The following is a 27095-nucleotide window of genomic DNA, read 5'->3' as shown; positions in this document are numbered from 1 at the left end:
TCGGTTTAGGACTTTCTTGACCTGCGGGAACGCAGTGGATGCGATGACTTCCACAACTGGGAATTTGGAAAAAGAGTCTACCAGCACTAGCATGTGCCGCCCGTCTGGAAAACTGCCAAAGTCTATGCTGAGTTGAGCCCACGGGGCCTGGGGCGCTTCTTCCGTGAGCACGGGCGCTGGGGCAGGGTCTCCGCCCGTGATCGTGCATGCGTGGCAGGCCTGTATCATGGCTTCCACCTGGCTGTCCATCGCGGGAAACCACACCTTGCTCCTCAGGCGGGCCTTGGTCTTTGCCATCCCTTGGTGTCCCACGTGAGCCAGGCTCAGGGCTCGTTGCTGGAGGCTTTCGGGCATGACGATGAGGTGCCCACGCAGCACCACCCCCTCATCTCCGACGCTAAGTTCACTCCGTATCTGCCACAGCTGCTGCCTGGCATGACGCACCTCCGGCCGGAGGCACGAAGCGCCATCAAGGAAATGGGCCCAACGATTTCCTTCGAGTGCCTCCCTAACCTTCGCCAGGGTCTCGTCCGTCGCAGTGGCGTCGCTAATTTCCTGGAGCGACATGTTCTCGGGGCACGCCGCTAGGGTGACCATGTGCACTATCTCCTCCACTTCATCTCCTTCAGCATCGAGGGCCGGTGGGGGTGTGACATCCGGATGACGCGACAAGTAGTCGGCAGGGTTGTGTGCTCCTGGCCTGAACACCACCTTGAACCGGTAACCCTGCAGCTGGACAGCCCACCTCTCGATGCGTGGGGGAGCAAGCCGGGATGTCCCCGCAAAGAGGGGCAACAGGGGTTTATGGTCTGTGACCACCGTGAAGTCCTGTCCACAGAGATAGAGGTGAAAGTGCTGGCATGCCCACTTGATGGCCAGCGCCTCCCTTTCAATTTGGGCATACCTGGTCTCCGTGTCGGACAGGGCCTTGCTGGCATAGGCGACAGGCTTCCACTCTTCCGGCCCATACTCCTGCAGCAGCACGGCTCCCAATCCCACTGGGCTGGCATCGACTATCAACTCGGTCCGTCTCCGTGGCTGGAAGTAGGCCATGACGGTATTGTCAAGCAGACTGGCCTTGACGGCCTGGAACGCCTTGTGTGCAGCAGCAGTCCAGTCCCATTTCTGATCAGCACGGGTGAGGGCACGGAGAGGCTCCGCTAAGTCGGCCAGGTTCGGGATAAACCGGCCACAGTACGTGGCCATGCCCAGAAAACTGCGGACTTCTGTTTGACTTCGAGGCGTGCTGGCCGCTTTGATGGCTTCGGCCTTCTTAGGGTCGACTTTAAGGCCTTCCCTCGTAAAGATATATCCAAAGAAGTCCACTGACTCCTGATAGAAGGCACATTTAGCGCGGTGGAGGGTGAGGCCGCTATCGGCGAGTCTCTGCAGAGTCGCCCTCAAGTTGGCGTGATGCTCCTCTAGGGTCGTTGAGTAAACTAGGATGTCATCACTCAGGTTGATCACCCCTTTTAGTCCGGAGAGCACCTCGCGAATGGCGTTCTGGAAGACCTCGGCGGCCGACGAGACGCCAAAACTGAGCCGAGTGTAGCGACGCAGCCCCACGTGCGTCGAAAACGTGGTGATGTACCTGCTAGCCGGCTCTAGCTCCAGCTGGTGATATCCGGAGTTGAGGTCTAATTTGGAAAACCATTTCGCCCCGTTGAGGTCAGCTATAATATCGTCCATAGTGGGGGTGATGTGTCGTTCGCGCTTGACAGCGGTGTTGGGGAGCCTCATGTCCACGCACAGACGTATGGCTCCCGGCTGCTTCGGTTTTGGGGCAACCACCAGGGGCGAGACCCAGGGTGTCGGGCCCGACACTTTCTCGATCACTCCCAACTCCTCAAGCTTGCGAAGCTCTTCCTCAACTTGGGGCCTGAGGTTAAACGGTACTCGCCGGTGTCTGAGAGCGACAGGTTTCACCGTCGCATCAATGTGTAGCTTAAACTTTTTACCCTTGAGCTTGCCGAGGCCTTTGAACAGTTCTGGGAAGTCCTTTAACATGAAGTCAGCGTGAGCCTGGTGTACTTGGTTGGCGAAAAACACCAGTCCCAGATCCTCTGCTGTGTGGCAGCTCAGGAGGGTGCCTTTCTTGCCCTCGGTGATGTGGAACCTGGTCACAGTCGAATATTCTCCGTTGACTACTGTGGTTTGAATCACTCCACGAAGAGGCATGGGCTCTGTCCCGCCATAGGTGTAGATGCGTGCCGCGGACGGTGCTAGCGTCGGCTTTGGGGACATGCGCTCATACTGGTCCGAGTCCATGACGTTCACGGACGCCCCGGTGTCTATCAGCGCGTTGACACTCGTCCCGTCCACTGAGACGGAACACATTGGAGGCGGTCGCCTTTTCGTGGATGCCCTGCTCACGTAGGAGATGACATACACCTCATCGTCTTCGTCGTCCTCATATCTGGGCCGGCGGTCTTGAGCCTCCGTGTCGGGAGGGGGTCTCTCCTGGTCAAGAGACAGCTGTCGGACTCGTTGGGTCACTGTTCTGGCGCGCGGGCCTGCTGCCCGGAACTTCCCTCCCCGGCAGACAGCAGCGAAGTGATTCATGCGCCCACACTTGAGGCACGTCTTGCCTTTGGCACCACACGTGGCCGTGGAAGGATGGTCCACACCACAGTACCCGCACTGGCTGTCCCTTGGCGGGCCACCCCGCAGCCTTGCTGGCGGGAATCTTCTTTGGATCACCTCCACTCGCTCTTCCTTGATGGCCGGGGCCCTTGCCCCAGACGGGGCGATCACCGGGGTGCGCAGCGCGACCTCCATCTCCTCCGCCCGGGCATCCGACAACTCGTGCGACCTTGCCAGGATGAGGATCTCGTCTAAGGTGATCCCCGGCTGTCGGAGGATCAGCTTTCTCAGCAACTTAGATTTGCAGCCGACGATGATCTGGTCCCTGATTTCGTCGCGAGGGTTGATGAAGGGACACGTGCTCGCGAGCCGTCGGAGTCGAGTGTAGTACATGTCGACTGACTCGGAGTCCAGCTGCCATGCGCGCTTGAATTTGAATTTTTCAAAATCATTGTTCAACTGAGGGTCAAAGTGCGCGTTGAGGGCCGCGACTGCGGCGTCATAGTTGTCCTCGGCTCCAGTGTTCGGGAGCGATTCAAACAAGTCATAGATCTCTTGACCCCCATAGAGAATGAGGAGCGACCTCTTCACCGTACCGTCGGTTTCTCTTGTGCCCCTGAAGTACAGATTGAGGCGTCCGACCCATGCTCTCCAGCGGACGGCCGCCGTTGCCGGGTCTGCTGATTCGCTGAATGGCGGTATGGGTGCTACGCCGGCGTGCTGATGCGCATGGGGCGCGGGTGCGTGAGGACCTGCAGGGGCGCCTGCTCCGGCCTGTGCTTGAGCCTGTGGTTGAGCGGCGGGCGCAGCTGGCTGCTGCTGGGGGGGCTGGCCAGCCCCGTCTTGGACCGCTCCTGGAGCGCCGTTGTTCATGGCGAGGCGTCACTCTGGCTTTGCTGGTGCTTTCCGGGATGGCGGCGGCGTGAGGCGCAGGGCAGGGGCGCAGGCCACGCAGCGTTTCGAGGCGCCTTAGGGCGTGACGCGGGAAGAGTCAGCAGTGGCGATGGATAGGACCCCAGGGACCAGCTGTGGCGGCAAGGACAATGATGCACGGCCTTGTGGGAGCCAATGTGAATGGAGATGCCTTGTTGCATGTGCCAATGCTTGTTGCCTCTTTCCTTATTTGATTTGATTTTTTTTTTTGAGCGAGTTGACACCTACAAATGTTCCCATTAATTGACTCACAGTCCGTGAGAACGTCCCTTCGCCCCACGAGGGCAGGAGCACAGCAGGAGGGGCCTGGCGTCGTGCCTAGCGCGCGCCTCTGCAAGGGCGCCTCATGCGCGGCAGCTCCGAAGAGCGAGGGCGGGCCCAGGGCGGGTCGTCACGTGGCGCTCGCCGGGCCTGCAGTCAGCAGGCGCGCCTCCTCCGCGGTGGCAGGCGGAGTGCGGAAGGCAGGGGCCGCGCAAGCGGGGCAGATGAGCACTCACCCGCAGGACCTTCACCCAGCCGCACGTCAGCTTCCGCCGGTCCCGAGTCCCGCCAGCCGAAGGCGCACCCTCACGGGAGACGCGTGGGCGGGTCTCAGGCGCACGGGGCCAGAGCAGCACAGCGGCAGGCACCGCCGCGCGAGGCAGACACACGCGGGTCCAGGTACACCGGCCTCGTCGCCAATGTAGAGTGGTGAGGCTGGGCCTACCACGTGTATGTATATGCACTGAATAACTACACCAACACTTGCTTGCACTCAGCCGGAAAGACCCCGAGCGGTCTTCCGCTTGTTTATTTATACCGAGGGGCGAGCCCGCCCCAAGGTTGCGTGTGCGTGCGTGCGTGTAAGGATACAATGTATGTGAGAGCCCGGATGGCTCTCTACACTTGCTTACTACCACCGCTTCAAGACGAAAACGCTCTGCTACCAAGTTTGATGCGCGACCGTTATTTATGCTCCTGCGCTTCTCGCGAGACTGCTGCTCAGCCCACTCTGTGACAGCACAGGAGCGTCATAAAGGCTGGAGTGCAACCGCTCGTTACACGCAGCCTCCGGGAATTCCCACCTGCGGAAGCCCCGCCCTCCTTCTAGCTGTTCAGTACGTTGTTGCGCTTAACTGCATGCAAAAAGCTAGGTTGAGCGGGTCGTCCGGTGGTTATATGTTAGTACTGACCCCTCTCGTCTAATTTTCACAAGTATGTCAGGCTGTCACTCAGCCACAAAGAACGTGGTCAATGGACTTATGATGCAATTTCCAAGTAGCTAGACTTACTCATAACCTGTCATAGTTGAAAGGTTCATGTGACGTGCCCAGGGTCGCACTGGGAACGCAAAGCAGCCGTGGCACATTAAGTCAGACGGGTTTGGGGGCGGCGAGGGCTTCTCCCCATAACAACATTTAGGCAAAAATGGCGCATTCTACAACACGTATTTAATTATATATACAATTGTATTAGCTTTTAAAGCATAGTAAAGGATGACCTTACTGGTCACCAGAATTCAACAATCTTTTTTGGGGCCCTTCAATGATTCCCCCACTTGTCACCTTCCCACAGTGCCCCTCATCTCTCCATACCCCTGCGTGACATGAATTTAATTTGTTTTAAAACTACGGTGACCAGATTTTGAGAAGTAAAAACCGGGACAGTGCAGACATAAAAGTAGAACTTGCGATTAGCCTTACCTTTATGTCTGGCCGTCCCCCACTTTTTCTTACTTTCATGTCTGGCCTGTCCCGATTCTTGAATAATTCTTATGGGGTAACCCAGTATCCCTAAGAATATGGGGCAGTACAATGATAATTTCAACAACGGTTCTTTCAGGTATGCATACAATTGCTTTAAATCATACGTATATCTTCAACAGTACTCAAAACATAACTTCATTACTTATTATGCTATTTGGATTATCATTAAAGTGCAAAACCAAACAAAGGAAAGGGTCAGAATGATTTAATTGTTCAATTATTTTTCATCATTTCATCATTTTGTCACTGACTGACACCTTCAGTATATGCATAAAACTTTTTACAAAATGCAAGGTACAGCGCAACAATTCAGAACAGTGTATCAAGTGACATATAATAATAATATTGTGACAATGTGACCAATAAGTGATAATCTATTTACATGTGATTGGAAAAATATTAAAGGCAAGGGGGAAGTTAGAAAAGGCCGACTCCTGTTTTATTGAAACTCAAACCCAGCGCAATACATTGGCCAATTGTGATTGGGCATGGTAAACTGGTCCTTTTAGTGAATCTGTCGACGTTTCGACCCTATGGACACCTTATTTGCGGGTCTCTAGTGGGTCTTCTTCAGGACGGGGAAAGGAAAGGAATATTGCGCCAGTTCTTCATGGAAAAGACATCCCGATATTCTACTTGGTAAGGGTGTCTTCTACGGTCTTCAATCTATTCTGGATATCCTGTTGTTTTAATCAGGCTTGTTGGTGGCTATTTTCCACAATCGTTTTCTCTTCTTTTTACACCAATCAAAGGTTAAAGAAGTATCTCGATATGTTTATAGTAGTGGGACATAGTTGCTGGTTGCTTTGACTTCGCCACCTAGCACTCAAAGTGAAGTTTCCACAGGGGTCCTATGTCATTCCTCAATGAGGGATTCTCTGAATGGTATCCACTCGGCTCTGCGGTGTCTAATAGATTCTTGGGGGGGGGATGGGGGGACAGGAGTGGGTGTCTGCATTTTTTTTTAGCTCCACTTCAAAAAGATATATACAATCCTTAAGTCATTTTTCTGTTACTTTCACGAAGTGCAGGGGGAAATCGGCTGCATGCTTACAGCAGAGGGGAGAAAAAGTGGGGAGAAGGGCAGGGGGTCTCAGGGTAGTGTCGTAATTTGGCAGTGACTAGGTTAGCATTTAGCCCAGCTACACGAACTTTAGTGTTTAACTTCACCAAACTTGCGGGGGCCATTTTGTATTTCTTGGCTTCCATTTTGTATGAACATGCGGCCTCGTGGTCAGCATGCCCTTTTGTCCTTTCTCTGTACCAATGACCATTTACCTTGCCCAGCAACAGGCTATTTTTAGCACTGGTCACGCTCACGCATGCGTACTCTAACGTTTAGACTAATAAGCGGTCACCTCTTAGGTATGTCCTCCAAAACTGACCAGTGGTACTAAACTCCTCCCACATGTTGGCTGTGTTCCAAAAATGCCCTTATATGTACCTAAACTGTGAAAAGAGTATACCGCCTACCTTTTATTACTGTTAAACTTGTATAAAAGAGGTCGCGCACCGATGTTCGGTGTGATACTTCTTGCATTACCGAAGGGTGCTGTAGGAATGTACCACCACCCCATGGGGTCTTAAAAAACTTGTCTTTTGCATTTTCCAGTTTCCGTGCCAACTTCTATTCTATGGTGTTCGAGAGTTTTTTGCAGAGTATGTAGACCTGACGAAACCCAATACCATAAATTGGCGACCACAAAGGGACTCATCGGCGACTCGGATGCCCGAAGGAGAGGTCGGGACGATGGATTGGAAACTCGCCATGGACGCGTACGCTGCCACTGAGTGACCCGAGTCTTGGCATCCACGGTGTTTTCTTCCTTTCCTTCCGACTCGACCTTCCAGGTGGCGCCGGTCCTCGACTGAGATCCTGATCGGTTGGGTTGTCGTGCAGTGCCCGTTTGGCTGATTAGATTAAGGAACTTGGCAGTTGGAACCTGGACGTTTGAGAATATTTGGTAAGCTTGGGATTGGTAAGGTAGTCTACTGACACTTACTGTGGTTTTTTGGATTTGTTTGAGTTAGCTAACATTTGGATCTATGATTTGAGTTATATGTGGAGTGCACCTCACATAGACAGGCATGTAGAGATATTTCTCTGACTTTGTATTTGTTTGAACGGCACATCGTGTGTAAAACATATTAAGTGCCATTTTTGTAATATCGCGTTTTTGTGATATTTTGACATGCCTGTTCTAAGCACACTTCGAGGAATGTGCTGTCTTGGAAATGGTACCAGTTATCGATTAAATGAATCTCAGCCGGCTCCCCCAGAGGGGACACCTAATCGTGAAATTACATAAAATTTGGCCTTCCCCCCATTATGTATAGTACATTATGGCATAAATATACGAAAACTGATCGTGAATTGCAATGGCCACTACATGGGTCGTTTGATTTGCGAAAGGTTCAATATGTGGAGCAGTGTTTGTTTCAGCGCAGGTCTAGACAGGATATGTTTGATTGTGTGCGTATGTGGGAGAAAGCGGTGCGTGAACGAATGAAGCGTGAACAAGCCTTGGCGGACAAGGAGCAGCGAAAGGCTGCTCGTGACAAAGCTTTACAGTTGCAGGAGAAAGAATTTCAGGAACAGAAAGAGAGGGAGACTCGAGAACGTAATTTGCAAGTTAATGGTCAGTTTCCTATTTGACGTCCTCTTTATCCTGTCCTTACTAATGAATCAGATGATTTTTCATTACTAGATCGTTGCCCGCCTCCGTATGTTCTGCCTACGGCCCCAGATGAGGAATCGGGTGAGGATGATCAAAGGGATGATCGTACCAGGCTAACTGCTGATCGAGCCGTGGAATTACGCGGGTTTGCTCGTAAACTTAATGCTGATTCTATAAATGTTTCAGAGATCGAGGGCCATATGTGTAAGTGGTCCGATAGAGAACGATTGTATTTTTTGGATCATTTAGGAGAAGAAGTTGTGGGACGGTTTAGACGTTATTCATCTGAGTTGGAACCTAAGGATATATCAGTTGGTCGTGATAATTTACGTAAAGGTCTTTTTGTTCTTGCAGATCCGGATGAGTTTTTCCAGCGTTTGGTTCAGCTACGGGATGAGGCGTTACGACTACGGGCAGCGAAAAAGGCCTCGGGTTCGCCTACGTCTGGATCGACGGAAGTATCCAAAGAGTGCCCTATCTTTGGAACAGATAAGAATGCTGCAGTTCATGTTATGCCTATGCGAGAAGCTGCACCTTTGTATGTCCCTCCTAAAGGGCAAGGCACAGATGATGATAAAACGTCTGTGAATGCGAAGGGTTATTTTATATATAATTGGGTTTATACGCCCTGGAATAGAACAGATGTTATGACGCTTAAGAATGCTTTGCCTGACCCTCGCAAAAACCCAGCAGCTTTCTATGAAGGAGTGGAAGGAGCTATTTCTTCGTGTATTATGACATTAGTTGATATTGATCTTTTCTTTGGGTTAATATTGTCCCCTGATATGTGGAGAGCTATTCGTAAGTTTGATGATCGAGCACTTTTGGGTGCAGATTGGAAGGAGTTAGCTCAAGCTGATTTGGATAGGGAACCCGCATGTAAGCCGTGTCAAGTGATTTTAGATCTCCCGGCGGCTATTTTGAATAAACTAAAAACGCTTGTCCCCCTAAGAAAATTGATTGGACGATGTTGGCTTCCTGTAAATAGAAACAGGATGAATTGGTCTCTGACTTTTTTTCACGTTTCGAAGAAGCATTTCATGATTACAGTGGCCAATTATTAACAGAGGACACGGGCAGGCATTGGTTCGTTGATAAGTATGTGGCTAATCTTCTACCGGAAATTGCAAAACGTTTAAAAACTAGTGAAAGTTCATGGACCACGGCAACCCCTGCTTCTTTATTGACTATGGCTCAGTATTATGAAAGGCAGGAATTGGAGGCTAAAGAAAGTAGTGATAAGAAGGCGAAGGATTTAAAGACGAAGGTGATGTTGGCTCAGGTTTATGCTACGCAGTCGAGAGGGAACGATAGGGGTAGACGAGGATCGTATGGTGCGTCTTCCGCTCGTACTGATATTTCCGAGGATCAGTGTGCATACTGTAAACAGTTTGGACATTGGGCTTCGGACTGTCCAGTGCTTCGAGAACAGCGTAATCAGCATGGTCGAGGAAGTGGAAGGTCACGGAATAGTTATTCAGGACCGAGGGGTGGAGCGAATGATCATGGTAGGTATGAAACGAGGGGTTGTGGTCAGGCTGATCATAATACTTTTGATCGACGGAATCAGTATCAGATAGCTGAGGGAGAGTCTATTGAGTTTCAGGATAATACTTATGCATAGGATTGCGTAGGATGGGGTGTGGAATCGGTTGAAGTACCAGTCGATCAAAGGGGTCCATATATATCAGCACATGTTTTGGGTTCTACTGATCAGTTTCTGGTCGATACAGGAGCTACTCGTAGCGCTCTGTCCAAACACTTGGTTCCAAGGGCTCCCCTGTCTGGCGAAACGATTACATCAGTAGGGTTCGATGGAACACCTTCTCTTAGCCCATTGTCTCAACCCCTTACATTTCACATTGATAAATTTACTACCCCATGTCCGTTTTTGTTATCTCCAAACATGCCAGATAATATTGTGGGACTTGATATGCTTAAACATTTTCGAGCAACCATACGCTGTGCCCCTGAAGGGGTACGGGTTATTTTGAATGAGAACTACCCAGAGGTTGAGAGATCGTGCCTCATGCAGGAGGCCGATGCGTTAGCTTCTCTTCCAAGCACTTTATGGGCCACTTCCGATACCGATGTGGGTCAAATGATTATTTCTCCCGTACGTATTACTGTAAAGGAGGGAGTGTCTTTGCCTCGCGTACCACAGTACAAGATTTCTAGAGAAGGTGAAGTGGCCTTGACGCATATTGTAAATGACTTGATTATGGCAGGGGTGGTGGAGGAAGTCCCCTATAATGTTTGTAACAGCCCGATTTTTCCGATCCTAAAGAAAGACACAGACACTAAGATCTATCGTTTCATTATTGATTTGAGGGAAATGAATAAGATAGTCGTACCCCAGTATCCGGTGGTGTCTGACATTACCACCTTACTTACCTTGATTCCACCTACATCCACTACATTTACTGTTATCGATTTGAAGAATGCTTTCTTCTCGATTCCCATTCATCCTGATAGCTTATATTTGTTCGGCTTCACATTAAATAACAAATCATGTAGATTTTGTCGGGTTACTCAAGGCTACACAGAAAGCCCTAGCATTTATAGCCAGGCTTTAAAAAGACAGCTTGATTCTTTCGACTTACAGTCTGGGGTGGCTCTTATTCAATATGTTGATGACATTTTACTTGCAGCAGACACGCAGGAACAATGTGAGGAGAGTACTCTCTCCCTACTTTCTTTTCTTGCCAAAAATAATCACAAGGTCTCGAGGAAGCAGTTGCAATATTGTAGACCAAAGTTGACCTACCTCGGTCATATTTTGTCTAAGGAGGGGCGTGCATTGACATCAGACCGAATTCAAGCAATTTTAAATACTCCAGTCCCTTGCCCTGAGAAAGATGTTCGTGCTTTCATAGGTTTGACGTCCTTTTGTAGACAGTGGATACTAGGATTTTCGCACATTATAAAACCTTTGTTAGCGTTGTTGTCCAAAACTACACCAACTCCCCTTGAATGGACAGATGAATGTCAGAATGCTTTTGACCAATTGAGACAAGCCCTTTGTTCTGCACCAGTATTAGGTACACCAGATTATACAAAGATCTTTACACTATATGTACACGAGAAGGATGGGTGCGCATTGTCAGTCTTAGTGCAGACACACGGAGATAAACAGAGACCTTGTGCGTACTTCTCAGCAGTACTCGACCCTGTGGCTCGAGGATTGCCTGGATGTTTTCGAGCAGTTGCAGCAACAGCTGTGGCCATACGACAGAGTGAGGGGATAGTTTTGTCACACAAATTGTTGGTGTTAGTTCCCCATGCGGTAGATGCTTTATTGAACCAAACGAAAACACAGCATCTAACTAGCGCTCGTTTAACAGGATACGAGCTAACGCTGTTGGCGCCACATATTACACTGAAGAGGTGCGCCACTTTGAACCCTGCTACTTTATTGCCATATCCTGTTGCTGAGACCCAGAAGGAAGAACATCATGATTGTGTTTTTCTGACCGAAGAACAAACAAAGGGTCGTATCGATTTACAGGATACGCCACTTCCAGATGTAGATGGGGAACTGTGGGTTGATGGATCGTGTTTAAAGCTGCCAGATGGTACGACTTCCGCAGCCTATGCGATCACGACACTTAAGACAGTGGTAGAAACAGCACGAATACCATACAAATCGGCCCAAGCAGCTGAAATGGTAGCTTTAACGAAAGTATGCGAGCTAAGTGCTGAATTATGTGTGAATATCTACACTGATAGTCGTTACGCTTTTGGGGTAGTGCACGATTTCGGCCTACTCTGGAAGGAACGAGGGTTCCTGACCACGCATGGAGTACATATCATGCATGGAGAATTAGTACGTGATCTCCTGAATGCACTATTATGTCCAAAGAAAGTGGCGATAGTCAAATGTAGTGCACACAAGAAGGTGACAGACAAAATAGGACAAGGAAACGCTTTTGCAGATCGCATAGCGAGAGAGACTGCCATGTTACAAAATGTCTCTCCTATGTATGTGGTGAAATCACAGGCTGAGCGATGGCATGATGCTAGAGAGGAAATATTAGACATACAAAAATCAGCATCTGAAGCAGAACTTGCAACCTGGGCAACAGAGGGAGTGTTGGATGATGAGGGTTGTTGGCGTAGCAAAGATATGGAGAGATGGAAATTACCTGCCGCTTATTTGCAAGAAATGGTTCGAATGACACATGGGCTGGCACATGTTGGAGCTCTTGCAATTACTAAATTGCTCACACGAGTTTGGGAGCATCCTGAGATTGCCAGCACGGCTAAGAGAGTAGTGCAGACCTGTCTGATATGCTTACAGTACAATCCTGCTAAAGGGACTTATACTCCTAAAGGAGGGTTTGTTCCACCTACTGCACCATTCAAAGTACTACAAATGGATTACATTCAGCTTGAGCATTGTAATAACCTAGTGGTGGTGTGTGCTTTCAGTAAATGGATTGAAGCCTACCCCACGAAGGATAATACAGCATTGACAACAGCTAAGGTGTTACTCAAGGAGTACTTCCCACGCTATGGTGTTTGTAAATTTTTGTGGAATGACAATGGTCCTCATTTTGTTGGAAAAATAGTGGAGTATGTCCTGAAAGGACTGGGAATTAAGCAGAAATTTCATGCTGTATTCCACCCGCAGTCAGCAGGTTTGGTAGAGAGGTATAATGCAACTCTGAAGCTGAAGGTAGCAAAGATCGTGGCATACACGTCTTTGAAATGGCCGGATGCTTTGCCTTTGGCATTACTGTCTATTAGATCAGTGCCACATTCCCGATCTGGCCTCACACCCTATGAAGTGGTGTTTGGAAGGCCTATGAATATATGGGGAGTCCCTAAGCCTCGCTTAGTACATGATGTGCCTTGTATAATGATGAACGATTATTTGGCACAATTAACAAATTATTTACTTTCTATTCACAACATGTTCGAGAAGCGCTCCCCGACAATTCCATTGGAGAGGCTCACGATCTCCGTCCAGGGGATCATGTCATCATCCGCGTGTTCGAGAGAACCAGCAGTTTGGAGCCGAGGTGGCGTGGCCCTGAACAAGTATTGCTGGCAACTCGGACAGCTGTGCGAGTCACGAATAAGAAGCGGTGGGTTCATTCCACTCACTGCCGTCGTGTCTCTCCGGATCTGGTGAATCCTGCGGTGCTGTCTGATTATCGAGACATCTTGGATGCAGAGAAGAGCCCAGCTGTTACGCCTCACGAATCGGAGGGAGCCTTCCCGGACCACACTGTTTCTGGTGGAGCGAAATACAACCTACGGCCAAGAAAAGCAATTGTTTTGTGCGAGACTGGTTGAGTTACCGTTCTGAGGTTTGCGAAAACAGAAGCCGAGAATATCAAGGGGGGGGATCAGTTCTGTCCAGTGTAGCGACACCCATCTGGAATCTCGGAGAAGAAACCAGCGGCTACCTCAGATCTCAGCACTCATTTTTATTTGAAACTTTTGTTCTTTGAACTATGGCACCTACTACGATGAGAAACAGATAGGGACCCATCTCGACGTCTGCTGTTTGGAACTGCCGGTGCTCAGCATAGCCAGGACCCGGCCCACTTAAAGCCCTGTATGACAAGACCTCTACTGTGGTATTGGGTTTCGTCAGGTCCCTATCGGCCTCCCCATTTTTACCATCACCCTCCAGGTGAGAAAAAAAATCTTAACTCTGCAGGAGAAACACCCTTCACTGCCTTTGGGATAACTTCGAAGAGACTTGTTAAAGTTCTTTCCTAGTCTCATCATTTCAGAATTGAAGGATTGTCATATTATATTCAACGAAGTTATAGTTGTTGCTTACGCAACTAACAACCATTGACAGAGCCAATAGTTTTGGCTTGCTGTAGGTGTAATGTTACTTGTCGTATTATATATCTGGATGCAATGACAAAAGCAGCAAAATACCAGTCGGGCGGCAAACTATGCTAAGCACAGATTTTTTTGCTAACATGTTTTAAGCCACACCCTAATTACATTAGCCACGCCCCTTTGAGAGACCCCCCCCCCGGGTTTTTTCATCCTATTTAAAGCCCTGCTGTCATAGCTAGTTATGAAAATCCCTGCCCACCTCCCCTCTGCTGGGATCATGCAGCCGACTCCCCCCTGCACTGCCTGAAAGGAGCAGAGAAATCACTTAATGATAGTATACCTTTCCACTGTCCTTCGTATGCTGCCTTGACCTTTGTCCCAAAAACCAGGACATGTATTTAAAATTAAAGACAGCATCGGGACACCAAGACAGTCCTCAGAAAACCGGAACGGTCTTTGGAAATCCGAGACATCTGGCCACCCTATCTAAAGCACCTCGCATATCAGTGTAGGGTGTTGTTGGAGCACTTTACATCACACACAATTACAGAGTAAATGAATCATGTTGTGTAAATCAGTGTATAGAAAATATTACAGAAGAGGACTAAATGTGTAGGATTCATGTCATCCATGCTCGTTGACATTTTCAAAGAAATGTTTGGTCTGGAAGCACAATCTCAGGATTCATAATGTAACCCAGTGGTTAGGTTGGATTTATGAATAGGAATTTGTTTCTACCCAAACAAACCCTTTTTAGCAACATTAGGATAATGAAAGACTTGGAAAAACATAACTTTCTAACCCGAGGTTAGAATGAGGTTGCATGCAGCTCTTTGATGACACTTCATAGTTCGTTGTGCTAGATTTTGATGTTACTTATAAACTGCACAGTAACACAATGTTCTCTGTGACAAAGCAGTAAACCAGTAAGCTATTCACAAATAATTGTGTTCTGAGATATGCATGGTACACGTCCTTTGCATTGGGCATATTAACCCTCTGCAGTATCTTAGATGAGTCAAAAAACCCACTTAAAAAAATCTGATCTCTTTCCAACAGGTACATTAATCACCAGAGTTATGTTGTCACTTTTATTGTTGCCTAAAAACTACTGGATATAAAAGGAACTCTGCAGCGAGTGCTATAAAACTTCTGCACTGCTACAAAACTGTCCCCACACCCTTACAGCCTCTCAGGGAATTGCCCGATGCCTGGTATGGCCTATCCAGCTTTGGAAGTGACAATGCTGGCCTGGCTTGAATGATCCACTGTAATGAGATGGAATGAATTACAGTTTTTGGATAGTCAGAGCAGAAAAGTTATTTTAGTATTGCAAAATAAACGGTCAACTTAATTCTTGAAAATTAGAACTTAAGGCTTGGCCAGTGCCAAATACAGTTGCCACCTTTTCAAGAGAAAAGTTTCCGCCACCTGCTCACGGTTTATGGTTTTGCAAAGACTCAGGCATGATTCTTAGATGCAAATATATATGGAATTGTCTGCGTTCATTAGGTTGAAGCCTACCACACAGCATAGCTGTCTGGATTGTTGAAGACATCTTGGGGATATTTGGAAAGCTTTCCTGGGGATGCATTCTTCCCATTGATTACCAATGGCTATGTGGTATGTAACTTATATTATCTTGCTTTCTATATTTGTTTTAGGCTGTAGAGCTTGAGTTGGTCCCTTTGATGGAGCAAGGATTCGCACGTACAGAGACTTGCTCGAACTCATGAACCTCGAATAATCCTAATAGTATTAATCAACTTGTTTGTCTTATTAATTTTCCCTTTTATTCTGACATTGGGGTGTCCTAGAGAAGCTTGCTTATGTGTTTACTAATCCTAATACACTTGCTATTAAGATGGCTGCTGCTACGCAGGAATTTCTTCTTCGCCTGCGTCGGTCACACCCATGTGACGTACTCGCAGTTCTGGTGAGAGATCTTTTGCACTTGCGCAGTAAATCGAAGATGGCTGCTTTGTGGTCTCACATGTCTGAAGCTTGCATCGCTACTTTTGCTAAGCTGTTCGTTCTGCATTAATCCCAATGCTATAGTTATTATAGAGTAGTATAGGGATTCATGGTATACAGTGCATTCAATTTTTCTGTGTTTTAAAACTCCATGTTGAACTGCCTTTCTGCGCATGACAGTCTTCTGCCAGAGGATGAACTCTGACATTGAATGCGCGCCTACCCAGAGGTCTCAGCCAAGATGTGCCTGGGAAGAGGCACCTTCACCCAGTAGAAGCTGAATTGTACTAAATGTAATACATTGTAATAATTGTTAAATTCACCATTGTTATGTGTAGGGAACATGTCATGGTAACCCGAAATGCAGTGGGCGGGTATAAAAGATTCAATGAGGGGCTTGAGAAAGTCAAATCCTAGGAGGTGTGATGACCTGTCCTTTCTTTTGTCCAATCGGAATTGGGGATCCTTACACTTGCAACATTTGGGGGGTGGAACACTGACCCGATAACAGTATAACTAGCCTAGGTTTAGCTAGAGAAATTGTCCGACTTGCCCGAATAGCTGACCTGTCACTGACCCAACGCACTCAATAGCTGATCGTGAAACAGAGGTGCTGCGGAGCACTCCGTCAGGCAGACTCACAGACCCATTCGCGGTTTTGAGAACCTTAAGTGCTGGCGAAGCTCTTTGCTGGGGAATTCAAGAACCCAATCGGGGTTTTGACTGATAGCTGCAGAGAGGGTGTAGTGCAGGCATTGCAACTGAACTGCGGGTGCTGGTCTCAACTTTGGTGGTCCTGTCCTGATCCTAATCTGGTTTTCCTGTCCTGGGTTTCCATTCTGCACCTACTGGCGACTGTCTTCCTTGGGTTTCCTACTGACCCGTGGCCAGGGTTGGTCTCCACACTGTTCTAGGTAAATATCTTTTCTTGCTTTTTGAAACTGCTGAAAGTCTTATTTGCACCTTGTTCCTTTTCTTACCCTCCCTGTGCTGACCAATAATAAAGTTTTACACTTTTGCTGAATCATTAGCGTGTTCCACTTTTTACCTTCCCTATAGCTACATGGTATCTTCAAATTCCATCAGTACAAATTAAAGTTCTCTTGCCTTACCCACCTTCGAGGGGTATACAAACTGACATAGTATGTTCCTCATTTTCCCCGTCCTTTAGACTCCATACCAAGTCTGATTTCTGAAATATTTACTAGCATGTTCCCTGTTCTTACCTTCCCTTTAGACTTCTAAATGGTTGGCCGTATTCTATTTTTACACAGATATACACTTATGATCTTGGTTATTGATAGGAAGTTCTGAAAACCTTTATCTAGTCTTCTGAGTCGGTGGTTATTATAAAGAGTGCAAATATCATGAATGTTATTGTATTTTGGTGACGGTGTGTAAGCTACATCTGCTTGTGACAAGGTAGGCCATGGTCATTTTAAGTCATTGGTGGCAGCTGCCAGTCCATTCTGTTAAGGGCTCATTCCACTTTTCTTTTTAGCCATCCTGGGAGCAAGTTCACCGCTCACACACCTATTGACATGGTACTTGCAGTGGTTGCGGGAAGAAAAATGCTGATTTTAGCGTCCCGTTGACTTCAGGCAGGGCAAAGGTAACTTTCTAAAATGTGGTTTCACCATTGATTTGCATAGTTTAACTATTTTTCTAGCTAGTACCATTGCAGATACATTACTATTCAAGTATTAGTCTTTAATATCCCGGTTATTTCCTATGGCACAACCAACCCAACTACAGTGAGGGGGTTAGTTAGGGTAAGGTCATGATTAACATTAAACTTTAACACATCCTTTTCATATACCATGTAGCCTGCCTTATATGGCCTACTTAGGGGGTGACTTCGGTTTATGTAAAAAAAAAAACACTTATTTTGAAAGGTCAAATTGGCAGTTAAAACCTTCATGCGAGAAGTTCGGTTTACATGGTAACTGTAGAGCAGAGATTCTTAACCTGTGGTCTAGGGCCCCCTGGGGATCTTTGAAGTAGCTTGGCACTTATTTAAGGAAATGGACAATAGGACAAGTATAATTGACGATCCCTGCCTGGTTTAGTAGAGGACTCAGTCATAGATGGTGCTGTTGCCTCCAGGTCACCCATCAAGTTGATGAGATACAAAGTATGCCAGTTTGTGACTGAAATTTTAAAACAGGAGTGTAACCATGGAGGACAAGGATTTCTGCAATAGCAGCTATTAACTTGCCTATCCCAATTGTTTTTTTATAGACTCATCCTAGGAAGAGGTGTCCATAGATTCTGTGGGTTATTTGAAAACACACTAATGGCAGCAGATTTAAGAACCAGTCCTTGATTAAGACCAGGCACAATCTTACCAGAAAGATTTTTTCCTCTGATAACGATGGCAACCTAGTGAAAATGGCACCAGCCTAGATAAAAGTCAAATTATTCAATCTTGGCACTGCACCAACTATACATTGTGATTGAATCCACTAACATCTGTATTAGTTTTTATATCAACCCACCCCCCTTACACCAGGAAGGTGTTGTACTCTCATTTGTTAGTTGGCACTTGGCTTCTAATTCTGGGTTTTCTTCACTTCGCCAAAGTGATTTGCTTTGGCGGGTATGGTTTGTCAGGCTATAGCAGGGAAGAATAGGATAGTGGGCCACAGGAGCTTATGCCTGAACCCCTAAACATAGTATGCCATTAGTTGGGTCTGCATGTGGTGGCTCAAGCTGCTGTAGCCCTCAATATGTATCAGCCAGGACGGGATGATCTGCTTATCTTCAGGGCCAGAGTGTACCAAAGTAAGGGAAAACTTAGGGAGTTGTCTCCTGGGTTAATGTCTGGGGTAGATGAGCATCAGGTGAAGCAGAAGGCCATTTTTTCTTCTGATAGCCCCTGGTGGTGGCTAACAAATATGCAATGCTTTTTTTATTAAACTCAATTCCCTCCAAGTTGGCCAAAGTGTCTGATGACTGTACTCCAATGGACCCCTACACCTTCAGGCAGTAGGATTATGGTTCAGTGGCAGCGCTAACACTGTCAGAAAACAGTCCAGACTCTGAGTCAAGTGGGCAGACCAAGGATTTGGAAGACAAAATCTTTGGTCACGTTTGTAGCTGAACATTCTGCCCAACAAACTAAATCTGGCCCATTGTGTCCCCCAACGATATTAGTTTAGTGAGGTGTTACTCGACATTAAAATGTCTCAAGACTAAACTCACCTTCTGCAGGCCTTCTTGTACTTTATTATTCAATTATGATCCATCTCGGCATCCCACACTCCTTCCCTTTTACTTCAGATTTGCCTCAATTTCTTACTTCGCTGTTTATATGGCTCACCCACTAGGTGAGCTTAGAGTTGAAAGTGTGGCACACGAAGCCCAGGCACCCAAACACCTGCATATCCAAGCATGGTCGAACAATTATTTTCATATGCATTTGCAACCATGAGTTGGCACATGCTAAACTCAAAGTTAAATGGGTGAGACTGGAGGGCTTGTGAAGTTCAATCAGCCCTCCATCAGTTACGATTAGGTATGCACAGTCATTCTATCAGAACATTAGGTGAGCCATCCACTTGCAACCCAAAGACTTTAATTTTCACCCAGAAGGATACATGAAAGATTCGAGACAGTATGCTGCTAGAAGTGTTTATTACACAATAAATGGTGACAGTATGAAGTGGTCTAGAACCAATTCGTATTTCGAATACCGTAGTACTTACTACAAAAGCATGTTCACAAGAAATTCATGTGCGATACAAAAGTGCTCAATAAAGACCAGTAACTGGCAAGATCCGGTGAATTACCTTCAAGGTAAATACAATTATGGTCATACCAGTGCTCCGCAAGCTTTTACACGTTTACCCTTGCATGTCCAACTTATCCATCACGATTAGATGATCCATGCTGCACAGCTGGCAGATAACTTGGCATAAATAGTATACAGTGAGTGCTGCAGTACACATGGTACAAACTAATTTTTGCATGCATGTTGGCTGTTATTCTCCTCCTTCACCTTTTCCCTCCGTATGATGAGTGCCACCCAACTGGGGATAAAAGGGACCCACCAACCAGTTGAGTGGCGTGTTGTTCACAACATAGTCCACCATATTATCCATTGAACCCTTCATTTTGTCCAATTGTCCTCTAGTGGTCGCAAGAACGTTGTCGGAGATTTCTCTGACAGAGGAGGCCAAGTGGAAGTTCTGGTACAATTCGCCAGCCATTGTACTCATGTGGTGAGCCTGTTCCTGGATGTTATGTGGCAGGCCGTGTATACTGGACACTAGAGTGATGCAGGTGGTCTGAAGATGTTTTGTAAGGTTGCGGGCAATCGCCAGGGTACGAGACTCAACATCCTGGGGAAAGAAAAAGATTGTAAGTACTTGAACTGACAAGGCTACACGGTATTAGGTTTACAGACTGTACAAGCTGCGTATACTAGCATCAGTTTGATCACAGGAATCCAGTCACAGCAGCTTCCTGAGTGATGCCACTGAAGTCTTGCAGGGTTCTGCAGAGCTTCAGTTCAATGCACGCGGCAGCAAGCATCCACAAGTTTAAGGTATAATTAGCACCACATTTCCCGCACAACAAGTTCTTAAACATTAAGGCAGTAATCTGGAAAAATCTGTAGATCTGACAAGTGCAGATTTACCTCTGTGCCGTTACACTCCTCGCCAACATTTTGGCCTGTGCTTTTGCTCCATTCCAACCAAGACTGGTAAAGCTTTTCTTGGGCATCATGCAGCTTCTGGTTGGCATTATCCATATTTTTCCGTGCATATTCCATCTAAAGAAGAAAGTGCGTCGATGCCTTGCGTTACAGTTCAGTAGTTAACAGTAAGAAAGTAACTAGAGTGCAACTTACCACTGCAGTAACATTAAGAAATCCCCTTACAACACATTTGCATGTCCAGTATTGTCCATTTTGAATGCTATTTTTGTCTAACAGGTCAGATTAAAAGGAAACGGCAGGCAATGAATGCAGTAAATGTTTAATGCACATTTCATACCCCACTGAGTTGGAGCAGAAGTGGTATAAAAAAAATTTGTAATAAGGATATGGACTTTCAGCTCAACACTAGACACATTTATACATCTAGAGGGATACACGCAGTTGCAATGCTTCTTACCAGGGCAACTGTACGGTGGAGGTGAGAAATGGCTTCCTGGCTCCTGGATTTTGCATCACTCAACCGGGTTATGGCTTGCTGATAGGCACGCTTCCGAACTTTGCTCGACAAGGAACCTATTCGAATATAGTAGTTTGGCTTCTGAGCCCCATCTTCAAAGCCTTGCACACATGCAGCTTCTGCAGCTGCAAACAGAAAACAAACTATTAGTTACTTAAGTTAGGACCACAACCTGCCAACGCGATACACAATAAACCACACTTATGCATTCAGGGAAGTGAAGGGGATAATGTCCCGCAATCACAGTACCCATTACAAGTGGTAAGAAAAGCCATTTACCCAGCTCCTGTGTGTGAAGAAAGTGCTGTACGATTGGGGAACGGAAAGCATGAGCTCCCTAGCCCCTTATAAAAGACTAACTTTAGCTTCCCCACGTTAGGTCTCGTGTTAGAAGGGTTATTTGCCTGTTGGATAATTAAGTGGTGACATTTAGACATGAAAATGTGCTGCCAAATGAGCAAGACAAATTTAGTATCCTGCCGTGGTAAAGGATAAGGTACACAGCTTTTGTATTCGGAAATAACCCAAACGAAAACCATTCAAACTGCAAAACAAACTCAGTTTTGTGCATAGCACCCCTAACGAATTCTACATTATTTTACAAATGTTCTGATAATGAAAGTCTGGCAGCCATGAAAGGCCTCAAACGTTAACCAAGACAGGCATAGGTGACCTTTGTTGCAGCACCCCCCCCCCCCCACGGAATGTAGCACCTGCAAGTTTACACTACAGGTCTCTGCAATAACCAAATGAAACCACCACCTCATCCTATAGGATAGGAAGATGGACAAATGTAGGTTTATATGTAGTTCAGAAGACACCAACGTGGTCCTAAACCGCAAGAGTCCAAAGACTCATGTAAACAAAATATCTATGTGCACACATGAACCGGCACTTTGTAAACACAATGCAGCTTATGTACAGCTCAACAAAATCCCACCACAAAAGATCTTGGCTTAGTGCTACTGTTTCAAAGCAATAGTGCGCCCAGTGGTGTAATGTAGACACTTTTGAGGGGGAATAAAAGACGGGTATGGGTTACACATTCCAAAGACTATTTTGCAGAGGAAGCCAACACAGCTGGTTATGCTGCTGGGTGGCACCATAGGAGCTTCAGATTAAGGAAACTCCATGCAGCACACTAAACTGAACACTGGGATTTCTACAGGATAGGGATGAAGGTGGATTGATAGAAATCCATGGATTGGTCTGCCAAGGAACGAGTCTTAAGGGGGTCAAGAATATTTACATTCTTGGCTTGAGGCACTGTGTGGCTTTTTATGGGCAGAAAAGTCTCAAAAGACAAACTAGGGGTGGACTGATAGAAATCCATGGATTGGTCTGCCAAGGAACGAGTCTTAAGGGGGTCAAGAATATTTACATTCTTTGGCTTGAGGCACTTTGTCTTTTGAGACTTTTCTGCCCATAAAAAGCCACAAACTAGGGGATCTGAGAACAAGCTTGAATAATCTACGCTTTAAGAGCCAGTAGAATCTTGTCTGCCAGTTGCCAAAAATTGTTCAGGCCAGTATAAGAATAGGATGTGGACTTATGGTGGGAAAGAGCAAGTTGAAGTCTAGAAAGGTTAGGCCCAGTAGGGAGTGTATAAACTGAGCATAATGGGAAGACCAGTGGAAATTGTGTGCCAACTGAAGGTTTGTCAGAAATTGGCTGCGGATAAAATGACACTTCAAACCCCGACCAGCTGTGGCAACGCAAGGACTAGGCAAGGGCACCCTGAGAGCTAAGAGATAAACATGTGATGGCAAAGTGAGCAGCAGCCAGCATCAAGGTCCCATAGCCATCAGTTTCCCTGCACAGTAGGCCCTTAGAGAGTCCCTTCGCTACCACGAACTGGACAGAACACAAGATGTTTAAGATACCAGCAATAAAAACAAACTTCAACTATAGAAAGGCATACGGCAGACTAATTAAACGAGTCCTCAGATGCACTCACCCAACTCTTCCTCGGTCAGTGGGAGATACTGGTCTATTAGAGTCTCTGATTTGGTGAGTGCCGAGTCCACACCATCATTCACAATTTGCACCACATGGCTGCCCAGCACTGTGTTAATACTGCCATGTACAACAGACTTCGTCAATTCAACACTCTCATGAACAGCTCCTTTGGTCTTGTCGACCACACCAGTGATTGTATGAGCCACAGTATCTTTGGCACCCGTTACTGTAATGGATAAGGCTTCTTTGGCACCAACCATCATATCGGAGGCTTTGGACACAATCTAATGGAGAGAACATAAATCTTTATATTTCATTCAATGAATAGTTTAAGCATAAAAAAATTGCCTGATTAGGCAAATGTTCAATTACAAAAGTATTTACAATAAGGACTAAGATAAAGGCTGCACAGCGTGAAGTTTAGAATTAGTAGCAGAAATTTACAGGAATAAACTACAGAACCAAATAAAGGGAATTCACAATCAGTATTGCTAACCATACATTAAAAAAAGAATGCATCTGTATTATTGAAACAATTACCTTGTCTGACGGCTGATACAATATTGGGAGCTTCTCTTCTATCTTATCAAGACCCATACATGCATAGTCATTCGCAACTGAAACTGAAATAGAATATTAAGTTTCATACAGTTTAAACCATTCAGTTTGTAGAGTTTCAATGAGCAATTATTTACATGCAGCGGCCAGCTTCTACTCAAAATTACTAAGATTGAGGGTGCGACGTGACTAATTTCATGTCTAGGTAGACAGTTTTGATCTCACGGCCTTAAGAGTTCGATTTAGAGTAACCATACTATCACGCAAATGTCTGAGGGATAGATTCACTTTTCTATGCATATACACAACAGTATACAAACACCAAACAGTTGTAAACATAGGTAGATGCAGTGCAGCAGTTCAGTTTACAGTCGCATGATAAGTTTTCTGGCAACACATTGCAGTGGTCATATGGTATGTAACAGCCAAGACCAGTTATCAATAAGACCCAGCCCATAATCGTGCCTCCAGGTACCCAATACTTCATAGCATTATCAGAGTAGCCTCTTCTATTCTAGGTACCTCCCTGGCCATATAAATATCCAACCCCTTTCTCCACCCTTGTAGGGTAGACCTCCTGAGACAACCACCCCCTCCCAATGCACTGCAATATCCCCCTTACGCTACCACCAGTCCCTAATGCTAAACAGGAGCTTGGCCCAGGGACAGTCACATCATTTTGTACACCTAAAAGGACGTTCTGGCGAGTTATCAAACACCAGGGTGCTTTGCAATTCGTGTGCCACTTTGTCCCAATGTGGCTGGATTACTAGGCAAACACATTGTGTGTGGGGTTGGAAGAAGAGTGAGTCCATTTCACGCAGTCCAAGGACATAGCTCTTCCCATTGCATGTAGTCGTGCCCTGTCATAATAAAGCTCTTCCCATTGCATGTAGTCGTGCCCTGTCATAATAAACCCGGTGTTGTATTTTGAGCTGCATTAGCCTCAACCTAGATTTAATGGTTACTGACTGTTGGTGCATTAAGGCTGTCTCTTAATCAGTGTAAGTCATCTCACCCATGTCCCGCACCCTTGGTGATTCCACAGGGTGTGAATCATGTTTAGGGTTTTGTAGGTGGGAGGTATTCCCACCACGAGCACCTCCAAACGCAACCTACCCCTAAAAGGAACATAGTCAGGAATCTGAACTCACCTTCTCCTTCTGCCATTTGTGCAACTGATACCCTCTGGAGCGATGACAGGCTCGAGCCCCCCACCCCCTTTTCCAGGAGGCCCCAACCTTAGCGATTCTTATTGTATCCCAGGCCTAAAGGAGGCTAAAAGGTGTAGATACCGCACTGAAAGTGGTTACTTGCATCACTACTCAAGGGATGCATTGACAAATTTGAATAGTATGCCGAGTAAAACAGTAGTTTAAGAACTGCAGTCCATATTCCCATCCAAATTACGCATGGTTAATTTAAAACACCGAGTGAAAATTTTATAAACCTCGAGCAACAGCATTGTATTTAACATTTTCACGGGGGCGGGGGAAATCTAGCCGATAACCAGCCTTTAGCTTCACTTACTCTGAGGCTCCATCTTTTGAAATATTGGTTTGGCGCTGGTTATAGCCACGTTAGTGACTGTCAGTACTCCCATTTCTGCCACTTCACAGACAGACCTCAGGTAAGGATGGTTCTCCTTTGTGTTTGCGTAGATCGAGGACACCATGCCATAGGTGGAGCTAATAAGGGGGAGGCTGATCACGCGTGACACCACATTCTGTTTAAGAAACAAACATTGTAAGTCATCTGGAAAAAGTCACTGGTTTTACTAAACCAAAAAAAAAATAAGCAAAGTCGCAAAACAGCCATTACCTGATGCTCAACTGCTACCGAAGCCATTGTGGTATCGCAAATCCTATTGAAAGGATAAAGGATTAGTAAAGTAAGGAGAAAGTCACGGTAGCAACTAAACTAATCAATTAACACCACTAATACACATTGGCAAATGAACGAGAGAAACCAGGCAACTCCCGAAAGAAAAATCATGTGTTCGGGGGACACTGCAAAACATTGTTAACTAGAATAGGAATGAGCCCCGTCTAATCCCAGACTAAGAAGGGATTTTGGCGTGGAAGAGAGAAACACCATAGAAGTAAATACCCAGCTTTGTGACAGACTTCGAGCGAAATCAAAAGACATGAATGCAAATACCGTTTAAACAAATAAGACACGTTTTCAACACGCGACAGTAAAACAGGAATTTCGGAGTTTGTCGCATTCTTTTTACCCATTTCTACATGTGCCAACTAGCCGTAGTGTTGGTCCACTCCCCTCCCTCAATCTCAAAAGGAACATAAACGCTCCAGGGCGTTATACGCTTAGACTATCTGCTTAAAACCGACGACCACTGAAAATCAAAGCTAGAAATCGGGGGTTTAATAGGGATGAAAAATATACGGGGGGTTGTCGATCTCAAAGGAGCGCGCGGCCGATGTAATTAAAGGTGCGAGTTAAAAACACGTAAACTGAAAATCTATGAGGAGCATTATATGCCACCTGACCCGACTGGTATTTTGCCGCTTCTGTCACTGTATCTAGATATATAACACCACAAGTAACAGCAAGCCAGGGATATTGGCTTCGTCAATTGTGTTAGTTGCTTAAGATACATAAGCAACAACTATGGCTTTGTTTAGAATATTGAAAATACTTAGTTTATGAAATGAGATTGATCTATATATAACGAGTCTATGAAGTTAGATCAAAGGCAGTGAAGGGTGGCACGGCAGTTACCATCTTTTTTCCAAGGGTGAAGGCGAAAACGGAGAACTCGATAGGTACCAGTCCCAGCACCCGCTTTTTAGACCCGTTAGTGCTCAGCACCTGCTGGACCCGGCCCACTTAAAGCCCTTCAAGGAATCCCTGTGGAGTCGTGTGATATGTGGGAACGCAGGAAGTGCAGAGGGGGACTCCGACTACCCGCTTAAAGTTTACAAGTGAAGCCTCTAAGCGCTACAGAGGAAAATGGTATAGCGTGTATATTAAAAAATAAATAAATCACCACTCCTTTCAGAGGCGACGAAGTCCTTAGGTATAATACCTAACGGTGATAAATACCTCCTACATCCCTGCCATTGTAGACGTTGAAATATCAATCTCCACAATCACCTCACCTTGCTTACTACCACCGCTTCAAGACGAAAACGCTCTGCTACCAAGTTTGATGCGCGACCGTTATTTATGCTCCTGCGCTTCTCGCGAGACTGCTGCTCAGCCCACTCTGTGACAGCACAGGAGCGTCATAAAGGCTGGAGTGCAACCGCTCGTTACACGCAGCCTCCGGGAATTCCCACCTGCGGAAGCCCCGCCCTCCTTCTAGCTGTTCAGTACGTTGTTGCGCTTAACTGCATGCAAAAAGCTAGGTTGAGCGGGTCGTCCGGTGGTTATATATGTTAGTACTGACCCCTCTCGTCTAATTTTCACAAGTATGTCAGGCTGTCACTCAGCCACAAAGAACGTGATCAATGGACTTATGATGCAATTTCCAAGTAGCTAGCCTTACGCATAACCTGTCATAGTTGAAAGGTTCATGTGACGTGCCCAGGGTCGCACTGGGAACGCAAAGCAGCCGTGGCACATTAAGTCAGACGGGTTTGGGGGCGGCGAGGGCTTCTCCCCATAACAAAATTTAGGCAAAAATGGCGCATTCTACAACACGTATTTAATTATAT

The 27095-nt window shown here is 46.4% G+C and overlaps 1 protein-coding gene across 1 annotated transcript; it reads right to left on the bottom strand.

Annotated features, from left to right (window-relative positions):
• Positions 1-19337: 19337 nt before the first annotated feature.
• LOC144818492 (perilipin-2-like) lies at positions 19338-26627 on the bottom strand. The gene is made up of 8 exons (XM_078675963.1): positions 26538-26627; positions 25237-25279; positions 24946-25141; positions 23398-23480; positions 22856-23141; positions 20839-21023; positions 20361-20495; positions 19338-20061 (listed from the first exon to the last, which is right to left on the bottom strand). Exons 2-8 carry the CDS (start codon positions 25261-25263, stop codon positions 19702-19704), a joined length of 1272 nt encoding a protein of 423 aa, XP_078532089.1. The 5' UTR covers positions 25264-25279; positions 26538-26627; the 3' UTR covers positions 19338-19701.
• Between the last annotated feature and the right edge of the window lie 468 nt (positions 26628-27095).

This window comes from Lissotriton helveticus, chromosome 2_1 (genome assembly GCF_964261635.1).
Source record: "Lissotriton helveticus chromosome 2_1, aLisHel1.1, whole genome shotgun sequence".
Lineage (NCBI taxonomy): Eukaryota > Metazoa > Chordata > Amphibia > Caudata > Salamandridae > Lissotriton > Lissotriton helveticus.
Note: the sequence above shows the minus strand (reverse complement) of the source record. Positions and strands in the feature narration are given on the sequence as shown.

What these genes read in the sequence shown, in the direction of transcription:
- LOC144818492 (XM_078675963.1), bottom strand. Translation starts at nt 25,263, where the DNA reads ATGGCTTCGGTAGCAGTTGAGCATCAG. An exon ending in TCAAAAGATGGAGCCTCAGA is followed by an intron (nt 23,481 to 24,945) that starts GTAAGTGAAGCT and finishes ATTCTATTTCAG; the next exon opens with TTTCAGTTGCGAATGACTAT. An exon ending in TGTATCAGCCGTCAGACAAG is followed by an intron (nt 23,142 to 23,397) that starts GTAATTGTTTCA and finishes TCTCTCCATTAG; the next exon opens with ATTGTGTCCAAAGCCTCCGA.